Source organism: Pleurodeles waltl, chromosome 6 (genome assembly GCF_031143425.1).
Source record: "Pleurodeles waltl isolate 20211129_DDA chromosome 6, aPleWal1.hap1.20221129, whole genome shotgun sequence".
Taxonomy (NCBI): domain Eukaryota; kingdom Metazoa; phylum Chordata; class Amphibia; order Caudata; family Salamandridae; genus Pleurodeles; species Pleurodeles waltl.
The window spans coordinates 33,711,314-33,727,468 of NC_090445.1; the positions used below are offsets into that span (position 1 = coordinate 33,711,314).

Here is a 16,155-nt window from a genome sequence, read left to right on the forward strand (position 1 = left end):
AGGTGGTCACGCCTGATTGATTGAAGTATGGGCTCTTTATAAAGAGGCTAATGGTTCTATAATTGAATGTGTTTTTTCCTATGGATTACAGTAAAAAAAAATAATAATAAAAAAAAAAGTTTTTTCTCTATTTACTGCTTTCTATGTACCGTGGGACTCCCACTTAGACGACGGGGAATGATTCAAGCATGTGAATCTATGAAAGATACCCCAATACTGGAGAAGTGATATATATACCGCTTTATTAAATTACTCCCATCTCGACGATGGGGAATGATTCAAGCATGTGAATCTATGAAAGATTCAATACTGGAGAACTGAAATTAATTCAAACATAACTTACATCATTTTGTTGTTCCTGTTGTTTCCCTGGCAGTCTTCACATCGTTGACCCTGGTCGACCTCCGACGTGGCACAGATGGTGAATAGTGTGTGATGAAAGTGCCTGTGGAACTAGGGACTGCCTACTGTTTGGTACCAACCTTCCCGGAAGGAATGGTTGATTTGCCAATATCTGAGTGAGGCACCCTTCCCACGAAACAAGCTCTTAAAGGAAATAACTTGTAATAATCATTCAAACACAAATGGCAGGACAGTGCACAGCATAGGAGCTGCACTTCCAAATGCTGCAAACCAGCAGGTCTCAGTGTGCACATGCTTTAAGACTGGAACTCTAGGGCACAAGGGAGATATATCCTGGAGATATATCGTGGAGATACACAATATGGGAACCCTACAGTGCAAAGAGGGTGAAGAGAAATAAAAACACTTAATTTCTTTTTAAACACACACAACAAAATAGTCTTGTTTAACAAAATGTGGACCCATCACCAAAAACTCATCTGTGTGCTTCTCTCTGCCTTGCCTGTGATCTGGAATGGCAAAAGGATGTTGCCCCAGATCTAGTATGTGGAGTTTACAGAAGAAAGTGTGAGGATGGCAGGGAAGGCACGACTAACCACACCACCAACCTCCTAAAAGAGGTAGGAATTTCTGTGTTGTTGCAAATCACAGTGCCTGTTACTCAGGTCTAAATGCAAAGCTGTTAGGAGGCCAACGACTAAGTTGCATGTCAGCTAGTTAAGAGGAAGCATTTCAGTTTCAATGCCAATTCCATTTTGCTCCTCACAATTCACCTTTCTACAACAGCACATGGATGTTCTATTTTTCTCTTTATTGTTTGTGCTCAATTTAAACAAAACATCCTGCAGCCAGCGCACCTGGAAAAAGCAACATCATTTGGGCAATCAATACCAGGAGGCTTTAAATCTAGAAAGCTGTGTGACTTTGGTAACTGGACGGGCACTGATAAGATTGGCTGGCAGACGAAGGTGGAGGAAGAGGAAGGTTGTCCCACCATATTTATTCACTCTTGAGCGTTACTGTATATTTGTATCTAAATATTTACAAACACTTGGCATATATACAAGTTGCAGCAGGATGGATACTCATAGGAGAAGCCTAGACATCCGTCCAAATGGAGCAGCCTTTAAACTGCGAAGAGCATGAGGAAACAAAACTCAACAAGAAGTGGTCTAAGTTGTAAGAGCCTTACACAGGTAATGATTATAGCATTATAGAAATATCACTTACCACAGAACCTACAGTATTTTAGCTCAGAATATGTCCCTTCGCAACACATAGGATGTCTTTCTCTTTGAATGGGACCCGACAGAGCATGTCTCTTAACACCAACTCTGAACCCATACACGGCCACACCTGTGCCCAGATCCTACACCGAGTAATTTTGCCTGCTTCATCAATTATGGACAGGATTAAATGCATACACTAATGGAGAGAAAATTCAATTTGGGTCATGAGGCTTAGGAAAATGGCATTAACACGGTGACCAACTCATGCCTACAATCCTCCGTGGTCCTTGACCAACATACTGATAATTTTCCAAACATGATAACGAGAGGGGTGGAAGAGATGCTTGAAAATGGACAGTCAGCACACATCTTATAAACAGGCCCAAATGGCTGTCATGAACTTATCAACAGTGACATTTTAGTAAAGCCAGGGATAAGTGCTTGGACTTCATCTGCCGAAGAACATTTGTCTTTCCTCAGCCTCAGGAAGGTCTGACAGTCCAGCACATAAATCCAAAAGACTTTCGGCTGCTTTTCCCCAAGCCCAACATACATAAAGTCTAACAGAAGGGTCAAAAACAGTTTACACTACTGAGGCAAAACAAAAAAACAATTTCATTCTCAAATGTTTCTGAAGTAGGATTCAGGAAAGAGCAGAAGTGATTGCTTGTTTCACGTAAAAAAAAAAAACCAAAGAAAAGAAAAAACGTTGGCAGGAAACAAAGGATGGACAGGAACAATCATTTCATGCCTAAATTAGACTGAGAAAACCAGACTAAACATAAGACTATTTTCAAAATTCCAACTCCCGTTTCAATAACCAAAGCATCATAACAACTCCAGAAAAGGCAAAACAAATCTAAGTCTACAGCAGGCTGGGTGTCCAGTCAGTGAGTGCCAGGCCCAGGCACCAAATAAGCATGTGGCGAGGGTGCGTCAATCTGCACGTGTAGTAGTAGAAGCGAAGCTTAACACTGAACACAGAGTCGGAAAAACCATCTGATGAAGCCAATGGTCTAAAACCATTAATATACGGCGGAGTGTGGAGCACTTATTCTGATGAGTACATTTCATTTTGGGAATGGGGGTACACCCCTGCAGTGTAAGGGCTATGTGCGCTTCAAGCAAGGAGGGCCCTAATGATCTAGGGCAGGAAATTCAGTGCTGCTGGGGCAGTGACAGAAATCCTACTTTTTGTTTTCCCTACGTTCAATAATGAGGCCGTAGATGCAGATCCATGAGGCATTCATTGTACTCAAACGTGGCCTTGACTCAGTACGTTGCTCCTTTACCCATGTGGCGTCTAAAAGGCAGGGTGATAAGCAAGACTGCAAGTATCCACATGTGAGCTACGGAGTTAGTCTGCATAGGTAACTTGAGGCCATTCTCAGAATTAAGTCAGCCACCGCCCGAGTTAAGGCAGGTGGACAGAATAGGATAGCTCACAAAAGCAGGGCAATAAAGCAACCCGTGGCCAAGCATTAAACTAGGTTTTTTAGGCACCTTGTGGTCTTGTAATTCAAATGGCTTACCTTGGTAGTGCCACCCACAATAAGGCGAACCACACCAGTTCCAACCCCCCCCCTCTCCCCCCAACAAAACTCTGAACAGAAACCACTTTAGTTTCCCGCAAACATTGCGAGACCTTACAGTAAGCAGATGACATCTAGAATAGTCAGGCCAGTGTGGACCATGTACAAATAAACACTAGCATCCAGATTGAAAATCAAGCACAAATAAACCGTAATGCATCATGGAAATGCAGTGATATGCGCCACACGTGATCCGCAATCCTTAATCATTACAGCTTCTGGAAAGGTATCTTTACATCAAGTGATGGCAACCTTCAAAAGTGTGCCCTAGGTGGCCACATTATGCGTCTGCGTGTATGACGCAAGTGAACTATAGTTCAGCATGGGCATGAAGGCATGGATCTGTACTCATTTGGGATTCAGCTCGGTATATCCTCTGAGCTCAACGAAAGAAAAATACATTGCAAACAATGAAAAGGGCTGGACCAAGACCACTGGGATGGAAGGAGCTCTACTTCTTTTCCTCTGCATCTGGTGCGCTAATCTGCCTCTAGCGCCTTGTCTGAGTGCCGGGCTGAGGAGACAAGCATTAATTAGAAGAGTAAGCTAAAGAAACCCATTTCCCAATCCCAGCACCGCAGCCCCATGAGTTTGTAGTTACTTGACCGGATATACAAAGGCTGCAGTTACAGTTCTGTTTATTTCTCAGTGTGTATGTGAAGAGGCTTCCTCGCCGTAGCTGGTATCACTATCATTCGGATCAACCCCACGGGTTCTTGACAACGGGCATGGAGCGTGTTCTGTAATAGTTTTACACGTCAGCAAATATTTGACCTAAAGCACCACTTTATTTGCAAAATGTAGGCAACAACTATGATAATCCTCGCTTTTCCAAAGGGAGAGGAGGTGGGGTAGAGAGGACCTGAGGATTTCATGAGAAATCCTCGCAATGTGTGGTGCAGAGTGGGGAGGGCCCCTCTGAAGGGAACAGTGAGGGAATATTTAAAAAGAAAACTTTTCTCTGATAGTCATAGAAATACTCTCATGTCGCGTCCTTTTCTCCAAAATGTCCTACTCTTGTAAGAAACATGAAACTCCACGGTTTGCTCATTCTAGCCAGGAAGGCCTTGTCCACTTCTAGTGGTTTCTGGCCCCTCTTGAATCCTGCTTTTCCACTGTGCTTTGAGGCCGATTGTCCAGCTCAGGTCGCTTCGCAGAGCACTGACTACCGCTGTCATGGGGTTGGCTGGGCCTCTCCCAAGGCTTCTGAGTCCACTGTACCACATCTGCTTGAGCTTCCTGGTGGAGGAAAAAAAACATGATAAAAACACTTAAAAAAAATATGCATGCACGACTCAAATTAGTGACATTATGAGGGAATATGTGAGGAGACACACAATTAAGGACACATTCAATAAGTACTTGCTAGACAAGTATACTTTCAAGTCACATGTCGTAATATTGTGGCTGATACAAGCTCTACAAAATAATGGAACACACTGCTCCAAGGCAATACCTCTTACATTTGATATCTCGCCATTCTTTACGATCTGGGCTTTATTACTCTGTTTTTGTTTTATATTTTTTTGCTGTACTTCTAGCCAGCAGCCTCTTCATTTCTTTAGTGGTTAGCGTGAGGAAGATACAGAACAGTGTACAGTACTGTTACATAACAAGACATTATGCATATGATGACAAAATGTGTATTACGATTGTTGAGTAAATAAGAACATCCTAACAGAATGAGAGAGGGCAGTCTGTAAGCGTCAATAAAAAGCATTTGCAATGTAATGGGTCTCGCGATTGCTCAAGTTAAAGCAACTGGAGTTGTAAATTCCTAACTGGACTTTTTTTTGCCACACAAACTGAAAAGTAACAGTTTACATAAGCTACCCGATCCAATGCGCCATGGACAGCATGAGCGCAAAGGAGAGAGAAAAAAAGGAAAAAGAAGTTAGCTCGAAGTCAAACGTATCGGCAATCGTTCAATTATCCATGTAACAGGGTTGGTGTCCAAGGTAGTAATAAAACCAGGTGTTACAGTTCCTGCAGAGGGAGGTGAGAAGCACCTCCACCCAGTACAGGCTTTGTTCCTGGCCACAGAGTGACAAAAGCTTTCTCCCCATGTGGCCAGCAACTTGTCTGGTTGTGGCAGGCTGGCAGAAACTGGTCAGCCTAGCACTAGGAGTTGGACTGGTATTCAGGGTGCATCTCTAAGATGCCCTCTGGGTGCATTTTACAATAAATCCCATACTGGCATCAGTGTGCATTTATTGTGCGGACACGTTTGATACCAAACTTCCCAGATTTAAGTGTAGCCATTATGGAACTGTGGAGTTCGTATTTGACAAACTCCCAGACCATATATTCTTTATGGCTACCCTGCACTTACAATGTCTAAAGTTTTGCTTAGACACTGTAGGGGCATAGTGCTCATGCACATATGCCCTCACCTGTGGTATAGTGCACCCTGCCTTAGGGCTGTAAGGCCTGCTAGAGGGGTGACTTACCTATGCCACAGGCAGTTTGAGGTGGGCATGGCACCCTGAGGGGAGTGCCATGTCGACTTAGTCATTTTCTCCCCACCAGCACACACAAGCTGTTAGGCAGTGTGAATGTGCTGAGTGAGGGGTCCCCAAGGTGGCATAAAACATGCTGCAGCCCTTGGAGACCTAACCTGGCATCAGGGCCCTTGGTACGAGGGGCACCCTTTACAAGGGACTCATCTGGGTGCCAGGGCTGTGCCAATTGTGGGAACAAAGGTATAGTTTAGGGAAAGAACACTGGTGCTGGGGCCTGGTTAGCAGGGTCCCAGCACACTTTCAATCATAACTGGCATCAGCAAAAGTCAAAAAGTCAGGGGGTAACCATGCCAAGAAGGATGAAAGTTGGGCTGTTTGTGAATTCACTCTAGACAGTCACACAAAGGAAGCTGAGGTGTGTTCTGCATTTTTTGATTGGTCTTTCTGAGCTAGATTGGTTGGAGGAGCTGAAACTTGCACCCGACTAGGGCTGTGCCTGTACTCACACAAAGCTGTCACCACCCCCCTAGAGTGTGTCTGGGGCCAAAACAGGGCCTTGTGCACTACAAAGACTTCTCTTTGAAGTTTGCCTACTTCAACAACAGAAATGGCTATAAGTACTGGACCTCTAACACCACAAAGTTAGAATAGTTCTGAACTGAGGACATTCTGCCAGGAAGAGCTTGATGCGGTAGGAGGGACTGCCATATTGCCTGTGGCTTTGAGAGAACTAGACTTTGTTTTCTGCATCCTGCTTTCAAAGGTCCTCCAAGGGCTTGAACTGAGTTTGCCTCCAATTCGAAGTCTCAGGGAGATCAAAGACTTCATCTGCCAGTGCATGGCCTCTTCTGCTGAGAGTCCTGACTTGTCAAGTGGTGCAAATTCTAGTCCCTGGGTCCTTGGAAGTGTAAGCTGGTGACCTGAGGAGAAAATCCACACACTGACGTGCCACAGCACTTGTCTCGTGGCTGCAGAATCAACACAGCGCCTGTTTCCCCACGGTTCAATCAACACAGTGCATCTTGATTTTCCACGCATCGTCCCCAGAGCGCCAATTTGTCATCGACCCCACACTGCAGGAAGGAACCGAGGCTGCATGTCTGGAAATTAACTCATCAACTTCCCTGCTAGTAAGGAACTGACTCATCGCATCTCCTGTGAGGAAAGAATCAATACATCACCTCTCCTGCACAGTAAAGAACCGATGCACCGCTTTGCTTTTCGGCACCTCACCTCCCCCTTGGCCCACATCGTCTTTGTTTTTGACTCATTCCAGGTACTTTGTGCTAAAAAGATACAACCATTGATTCCTATAGATTAAAACTCATTGAAACCTTTGAAAAGTGATATATTCACTTGTGTATGTTGGATTTCTGTTGTTTTGGTCGTCTTTTACTCAGATCAATATTGGCTATTTTTCTAAACTGGAAGGTGGAGTACTTTTGTGGTGTTTTCACTGTGTTATTGTTTGTGTGTACTAATACTTTACACATTGCCTCTGAGATAAGCCTGACTGCTCATGGCAAGCTACCAAGGGGGTGAGCAGGAGTTATCTTACTGTGTGACTCTTTTACCCTGACTAGAGTGAGTGAGGGTCCATACTTGTACAGTGTGCAAACCACTACAAACTAGAGACCCAATTTCTAACAATTTCTATGAGATAAACTGGTCTCTGAGAAAACAGAATTAGCTAAAGAACTGTATCTGGTGTAGCAGAAAGAAAGGAAACTGTGTCGGCCCTTGGAAGTGGTGACTATATATGTCCATACGCCATTTCCAAAGCAGGATGGAATCAGTGCGGAGCCACGTGGCGCCACCTACTGGTCCACAAAGGTACTGCTCAAAGTTTACTTATCCAGTCCAACGCCTGGGGAATATTCAAAAGGTAAGGAATCTGCAGTTATAAGTCTCTACCAGAAGGCATCTTACTAAAGCACATAAAGGAGCCCTGTTTACGGATTTAATTTTTTGAAAACCCAGATTTTACTGTGGGGCTCGTTCTTCAAAAGTCTTGGAGAAGCTGATTTTATTGTGCTAGTGTCAACATTTTCTCTTGGGCTATGTGCAAAAGGCTGATAGCCTAAGAGTGCAGGGTTATGGAGCTACTCTTCACTGAAGAGTATTGCGAATGACAGACTGGAATATTTAGTTTGGGGCACTCCCTAGCCAAAACATCATGTCAGTATTAAGGCCATTCATAGGGGATGCATGAGACAGGAATGATGTTGTGTAAGACAAATGGGTACTGTCAGGGTCAAAAAAGGAAGATCTTGATTGCGATAGAGATCTATCAACCCTTCTTTTGAGAGTACATCTAAGTGGAAGATAACATTTTCAGAGACATTTAAGTGGTTTAAGAAAGCACTTGTGTGCCTACAAAGAAGTGGAAAGAGAAAAATATACAATTGATGGGGGGTATGATGTGGATGTTATCGCTATACTTGAATGATGAGGACCCACAGAAATGCATGGTGAATCCTTTTGAAGTAAGATGGTGGTTTTGACAGTGAGAGTCAATGTTTAGCAGGAGCTGCCAGAATTATCAACAATGTCTCACCAGCAACAGGGACTGATGATGGTGCTCCGATGAAGACATAATTGTTTTGCCTTGGATGCTCAAATTCTCAATGTCAATGAAGCAACAGTTCATGGAGACCAACGATCTGTCTCTATGGCTATGGTGGGAAGGTGCAGAATCCACTTCAGACAGTGTATAAAACTGGGGTTTTGTGGCAGCAGCCCTCCCCACGACTTGCCTGGTATTTGATGCAACTCTGACTGAAGTGAGCAAACTCTTGGTGCTATATCGGATCCTGCCCCATACTATGCACTATCTGTTTCTTTCTGATAGGATAACATTAGGGCACCCAATGCTGAAAAGCATCTCTGGCACCAGGATTCCCCCGAGCCGACTAAGGTGACCTTTTGGTGCTACCTTGGACCTTTCCCAATACTTACCTTAACTGCAGAAGAACAATCCTGCAAGTCGTTTTCAAGTACGTGTATGCAGTATTTGTTTCTTTCCCATAGGATAACATCAGGACACCCGGCACTGAAAAGCACCTCTGCACCTGGATGCCCCAGTGCCTCCCGAAGTGACCTGTTGGTGCTGCGATGCCTTGGACCTTGCACCAAACTTACCTTAAGTCCAGAAAAACAGTCCTGTAAGTTTTTGTCAAGTACCCATATGCAATATATGCTTCTTTTGCCATAGAATAACATTACCACATTAAGTCAGATTAAAGTCAAAGCAAGTGTTTTTGCTGTATACTTTAAAACTGCTAACTTAAAAAGTTCCTAACCTACTAACGAAGTTATTGGTGTTAAATATATTAAAAAAATATATAAAATGTGTTATTTTTATAATTTTTTATATATTGGTGTGGATCTCCTTATTGAGTGTGTATCTAATTTATTGACTTTGTGTATACAAAAAATTTCTAACACTCCCATATGAGAAGCATAAGCGGCTCGAACACACTACCACAAGTAGAGCACTTGGGATTTTTAAAGGAAGCCCTGTCCACTTTTAAGGGCATGTTGGACTCTTTACACAACATACCTATTATTGGTATACTGTGTAAAGAGCCAACTTTCTACAAATGGCAAACATGATGGGACTAAAGTTTTTGTCATCAACGGAGATTTTGAATAATGTCTTGAATGAGGACATCGATGGCAAGCATGTTTGCTTCCTTTTTTCTCCAAGGTTCTCCTACTTGGAGAGTCCGTGTCAGATTGCCATTTTTCAAGCAGCAATACTTGAGAGGTTGGGGCCTCAAGATGCTTTCTCTTCTTTATTTCCTCTTCACACTTCAGATTTTGCAGCATTTCACAAGGTTTGATACCATCCCTATTCTAAGGAGTTCTTCGGGACACATTTTTAAATACTGTACATTCGTTCCCCGTGTGAGTTGGGGTAAGACACACTACACAGACCTTGTGAGAGTCAGACTACCTTTTGTCACACATAAGAGGGGCACTACCCAAACAGAGAAGGCATAATGAAAGGAACAACTCCCTAAATACACAAAACAATTATCTTCACTAAAAATACAGTTGTTCAAGACGCTGAGTGAAAATGAATCCTTACCTCAAAAACTAAGATATTGAAGAAAAACAAAACGGGTATTAAACCTCACATGTTGTCAGATCCTTCTCACAGGAGCCCGAAAGAATGAGTAGGTGGGGCAAATTACCAGTACAAAGCATCTTGGTCAGAGTTCTAACAAGGGCAGTGCTCTTATTGCTGTTTTATATTAGAATTCCATCAAGTTACATTTTTTTTTTTACCGTTTCACATTTGTAACCTGCATTTGCACCTATGATGTTGAAATGTAGTTTTAAAATATCAGAATGAACCAAAGGTTTTTTTTCAGAAACAAATCCACTTTTGATAGACTACTTCATGGTGCGGTTTCATCATATAGACAAATAGATTCTTCGCACACATTTTGTGAACAACGTATCTGGTACAGTGCTCCGGGTGCAGGCAGACAGTGTGAGACCTTTGAAGTGTTTATGGTCATCAATGGAGATACTTCCAGGCAGAACCACTGTTACAGGCTGAGTAACATATTTCTTTTGCAGCATGCATCACTTCTAGATTCAGATACTGTGCAGCATTTTACCCTTTGGAGGTAAAAGAGTGAAGCTTGAATACTGACACAACCACTCACAAGACCCTTTGAGTGTATGGACACACGATATGGTTAAGGGAACATGATCAGAGATGACCATGCAACTACTGATCTAACTACATTAGACAGAACGTTTTTTGTTTAGTTACCAGTTTATTATCAAACAAAACTTTGACATTTAGTTCTATCTCTATTCTCAATACATTTTCTAATTGTATTTCTAACTGTAGAATGTTAATTTAATTATTACCAATCAGTTTGTTTTAATCACTGTTACAGTTATTTCAGCTGAGTGTTGCATTGTTTCGTCCACCTAAGCAATTTTATTGTCCTGCGAGTTAGCGCAAGGATAAAACTGCATTTAGCTGGGGTCCTCATCTTAAACTGCAGTTAAGATTGATCCAACACGGTGGGAGTCTACGGTGCACAGCTTTTGCAATCATTGAGCCTCTCTCGGCTCTATTGCTACAATTATTAAGATTGAGATCAACTTGCACGGGATGTCACCTTGCACTTTGTGTAACTGTAAGGCTTTTATTTATTTATTTTTAAACATAAGGCTTCTTGAAGCCTATGGTCTTGCCAACTATCCCGAATTACAACTGGACTAATTTTTAAAGTTATGCTGTCTGGTCTTTCTCTATTTGAGCCATGCTTTGAATATGAGATATGGCTCCTTTAGCATGTATTCAATTGTCTGATGAATTTAAGTTGTGGACCTTCTTTACATCACTCGATTGTCCTCATAGGCAGAGTTACAGGGTCCTTCTTTAGCTGACCTGAATGGTTACTTTTAATTCACATAAATCGTCTACTGAAGTTGAACGATGGACTTATTTTACTCGCATCCGATCACCATTGTGTATGACAATGGTTGTTATAGAGTATATAACTCAGCCCTTGAATCCCTTTGTTATTAAGTGTTTCAGTTATATTCTCCTGAGATAGCAACACTGGACTTTAAGAAGTGTAGTTATGTAACACCAAATTCTTTGTTATGTGTCTGACTCAGAAGATATTTTAATAAAAATGTTGTTAATTTTTCATCTTCATCTTTTAGGACTACGATCCGTTCTGATGAGGGGTGGTCCTGCACAATACCATGTATATTTTAGTCAGGCATTTCGTTTGTTACAAGAATTTTTAATCAGAGACTAAGTTTGGTGTATAAGAGAGGCATGCACGTGAGTACGCAACAAAGGCTTTTGTGTTTTGCTATGCTGTAATTATGACATTCTTGAACCTGTTGAAAACCAGCAGAGGTTAGACTTAAGTAATGTTCAGAGAATATGTTTACACTTAGATACTTTGACCATACTCTACAAACTACTGGAAGCAAGAGGGTCTTCATGTTTTCTCCTTAAGCTAAATCAAAAGAAAAAACAAAACTGAATCTTTTAGTGGAAAATTCATTAAGTGCAGCACAAAGAGGAAATCACATAACTCTTAATTTGAAGTCTTGAAACTGAGACATGCTATTGATTTCCACATAAATTGGCCTGCAAAAATGCACCACTGCAATTGTATAATGGGTTTGTTGAGGTATTCACAATGTCATTCGGTTTTTAAGAAAGCATCTTTTTCTGCACTGCAGGGTTGAAAGATCAAGTGTAACCCATGGCATTTCTATCATTACATGTTCCACCACATAGTATAGCTGTGACGATACCAGACAAGGAAACCAGAACTGCTTTCATTCAAATGTAAAGCTGTGTTGTATGCAGGAACACCTTCCTCTATCTTTGTCATGAGCATGACAAATGTAACTGGCGTTAATTTCTTAAATGTAAGCCAGGTTATCTTTGCATTTATCTACTTTGTAAATATGCTATTGGTATCTCTTACCAGTGATTACACAGTGTAGCCCATTAATCTGTAAACACATCATGATGTAAAGTATGCACAATGGAAGGTAACTGCACGCCTTGCAAACAAAAGAAGCACCAGTCCTCCTTTTATGTTTAAAGAAATATGGTGCGAGAAACATGATTTATAATGATATACCTCTGAAAATTACACCATTGCAATTGCTACTAAAAGTTGTCTGACATCAACACTGTCCCATGAGGGCAAGCCTACTTTTCCCATCCCATTAAATGAGAAGGGAAACGTAGGCTTTTGGAATATACTATTACATCTTCCTTTTTTTTTTTTAGGGAGGAGGGATTAAACTGGAAGATGCTGTGGTAATGACAGATCCCCAAACCATAACTTCTGTTATTAGCCACATGTAAAGTTGTATAGCATAAAGCACATCTTAACTTGTGCTCTCTCGGTTATCAATTTAACAATTATACATGGCAAATGTTTATTTCAAAAGTAAATACAATAGTTTTCTTTGACGAAAACTGCATGAACTAAGTGTAACACTGCTGCGTGGTTCCTTATCTCGCTATAACCAAGTTTAATCTTTTGTTTACGTGATGTGTAGAGATGCACCTTTTTGACATGGCTAGCCCCCACGTTTTGCATGGTTTTGATTGTTAGTACATTGGGTCACTGCTAACCAGGTCCCCAGTGTCAGATCTCTTCCCCCAAAACTGCACAGTTGCTCTGCACAACTGGCAAACTCTTTTGCTACCATTGTAAGTCTCAAGTAAATGGTACCCATGGTACCTAGGGCTTGGGGTACTAAGGAAGGTCTCGGAGAGCTGCAGCACCAATTGTGCCACCCTTAGGAACCTCTCACCTAACCCACACAGTGCTGCCAATGTAGACTGCAGGTGTTGGTGCAGACTAAATTGAAAACATGGCCTGTCCCACATCCGTGTGTGCCAGGCTCCCTATCACTGCATGTGCCAGGTATAAGTCACCCCTAAAGCTGGGTGCATCCAGGCACATGTGAGGGCATATATGCATGAGCAGATATGCCTCTGCTACGTCTGTGTCAATTCTGAGACATAGTAAGTACAAAGGAAAGGCATTTTAAATGTAAGCGCTAGAAATTGGTCATTTCAATTTCCCCAGCTCCATGATGGATTTTCAGAATCCTGGGATGTTTGGTACCAAAGATTTCAGAATAATAAACCCTTGTTTTTCATAAATCCATCACCCCAGTGATGGATTAATTAAAAAATGCACACAGAGGGCACCTCAAAGTTGCCCCCTGAAAACCTACTAGCTACTAGTGTGTTGACTGACTGGTTTTAGGAAAATGACTCCCTGTTGCAGTTACTCCCCATTTTTTTGCCTGGTATCGATGCTGATTTGACTGAGAAGTGTGCTGGGACCCTGCTAACCAGACCCCAGCACTAGTGTTCTTTCACTAAAAATGTGCCATTGTTTCCACAATTGGCACACCTCTGGCACACAGATAAATCCCTTGTAAAAGGTACCAGTGGCACCAAGGGCCCTGTGACCAGGGAAGGTCCATAAGGGCTACAGCATGTGTTGTGCCACTCTAAGGGACCCCTCACCTAACACATGCACACTGCCATTGCAGATTGTGTGTGTTTGTGGGGAGAAAAAGGCAAAGTCGACATGGCATTGTTGTGTAGCCATTTTAAGAAAAGCTCCATGCACGTTAGTTTAACATACTAGGCCGCTGTGCACTGTGACCTAGATATATTTTATTCAGAGAGAATAGTCCATAGATCCTAGCGGCACCATGATAGCCTTATTCTTGTGTTTCACTCTCATCGTTACTATTTTAATATTATTGTGTTGTGTAGTTCTGGTTATTGCAGCTCACGCTTTCCTATCCAAAATGCAGTCGTTTTATTAAACCAATTTTTTAAACTTATACTGCCTTTATTGTCATTTATATGTGAGACCGCACTGTGTGTTGAGAGAAAAGGTTGTGACCTGAGTGACGACTTCCCTGAGAAGTACCGATATGTCATGCGCTCGGCTGCCCAATTGTCTCTACCATTTGGGAGAGATGAGACACTAGCCAGAGCAAATAACCCGGATTTGGAACGACAAGTGTCATTCACCGTGGGTCAGACTCAGTCCCCCACACTGTGGACAATCTTGCTGTTCAAAATCAAGTAGTCTCATTAGGATAATGAGAGCCTACACAACAGCATCCCCCTCAGGATGCCATGCACACAAAATACTGCCTGTGTCATTAAGTCACCCCTCTAGCCGGCCTTACGGCCCTATGGCAGGGTGCACTATACCACCGGTGAGGGCACAGCTGCATGAGCAATATGCCCCTACAGTGTCTAAGTCCATTCTTAGACATCGTAAGTACAGTGAGGCCATATTAAGAATATGGTCTGGGAGTTTGCTAAAACAAACTCCACAGCTCCATAATGGCTACACTGAATACTGGAAAGTTTGGTATCAAACTTCTCAGAATAATAAACCCACATTGATGCCAATGTTGGATTTATTACAAAATGCACACAGAGGGCATCTTAGAAGATGCCCCCTGTATTTTACCCAATCCTTCAGTACATGATTGACTGGTCTATGCCAGCCTGCCACTGAGACAAGTTTCTGCCCCCTTCTCTCCCCCAGGGTGAGAGCCTTTGTGCTCTCTGAGGCCAGAAACAAAGCCTGCACTGGGTGGAGGTGCTTAACACCTCCCCCTGCAGGAACTGTAACACCTAGCCGTGAGCCTCAAAGGCTCAAGCTTCGCATTACAATCCCCCAGGGCACTCCAGCTAATCGAGATGCCCGCCCCCCTGGACACAGCCCCAAATTTTGGCGGCAAGTCCAGAGGAGATAATGAGAAAAACAAGGAGGAGTCACCCACCAGTCAGGACAGACCCCTAAGGTGTCCTGAGCTGAGGTGACCCCTGCCTTTAGAAATACTCCATCTTGAGATAGGAGGATTCCCCCAATAGGATTAGGGATGTGCCCCCTCCCCTCAGGGAGGAGGCACAAAGAGGGTGTAGCCACACTCCTGGACAGTAGCCATTGGCTACTGCCTTCCAGACCTAAACACAACCCTAAATTTTGTATTTAGGGGTGACCCAGAACCCAGGAAATCAGATTCCTGCAACCTGAAACAAGAAGGACCGCTGACCTGAAAGCCCTACAGAGACGACGAAGCCTGTCTCCTGACTCAAAGAAAAATGAACAGCGACGCATCCAACAGGGATCAGCGACCCCTGAAGCCTCAAAGGACTGCCCTGAAATCCGAAGGACCAAGAAATTCCTGAGAACAGCAGTACTGTCCACCCACAGCAACATCTTTGCAACAAAGAAGCAACTTTAAAAAAACTCACTCTTCCCGCCAGAAGCGTGAGACTTCACCCTCTGCACCCGACGCCCCCGGCTCGAGCTCCAGAGAACCAACACTACAGGGAGGACTCCCAGGCGACTGCGACCTCGTGAGTAACCCGAGACGACACCCCCCAGGATCCCCACAGCGACGCATGCAGAGAGAATCCAGAGGCTCCACCTGACCGCGACTGCCTGTAACAAGGAACCAGACGCCTGGACCAAGCACTGCACCCGCGGCCCCCTGGACCAGAAGGAACCGAACTCCAGTGCAAGAGTGACCATCAGGCCACCCTCTGCCTACCCCAGTCAGTGGCTGGCCAGAGAAGCCCCCCGTGCCCTGCCTGCACCGCTAGAGGGACCCCCAGGTCCCTCCGTTGATTTCTATTACAAACCCGATGCCTGCTTTGCACACTGCACCCGGCCGCCCCTGTGACTCTGAGGGTGTGTTTTGGGTGCTTACTTGTGTCGTTCCCCCCACCCCCTCCCCCAGTCCTCTACAAAACACCCCTGGTCTGCCCTCCAAAGACGCAGGTACTTACCTGTAGGCAGACTGGAACCGGAGCACCCCTGTTCTTCATAGGCGCCTATGTGTTTTGGGCCCTCCTTTGACCTCTGCACCTGACCGACCCTGTGTTGCTGGTGTGGTAACTTTGGGGTTGCCTTGAACCCCCAAAGGTGGGCTGCCTATGCCCAG

At 43.5% G+C, this 16,155-nt stretch overlaps 1 protein-coding gene across 6 annotated transcripts in view; it reads right to left on the reverse strand.

The window, feature by feature from the left end:
- Positions 1-1,155: 1,155 nt before the first annotated feature.
- Positions 1,156-16,155, reverse strand: part of PRRC2A (proline rich coiled-coil 2A) — a 1,008,219-nt gene continuing 993,219 nt past the window's right edge. For 5 of the 6 annotated variants that reach the window (XM_069237153.1, XM_069237152.1, XM_069237151.1 and 2 more), the window contains exon 31: positions 1,156-4,423. In XM_069237153.1, the coding sequence (XP_069093254.1) occupies positions 4,262-4,423 (162 nt within the window). In that variant the 3' untranslated portion in view covers positions 1,156-4,261. The remainder of the gene's footprint in view (positions 4,424-16,155) is intronic. The other variant, XM_069237154.1, reaches the window with a different exon arrangement.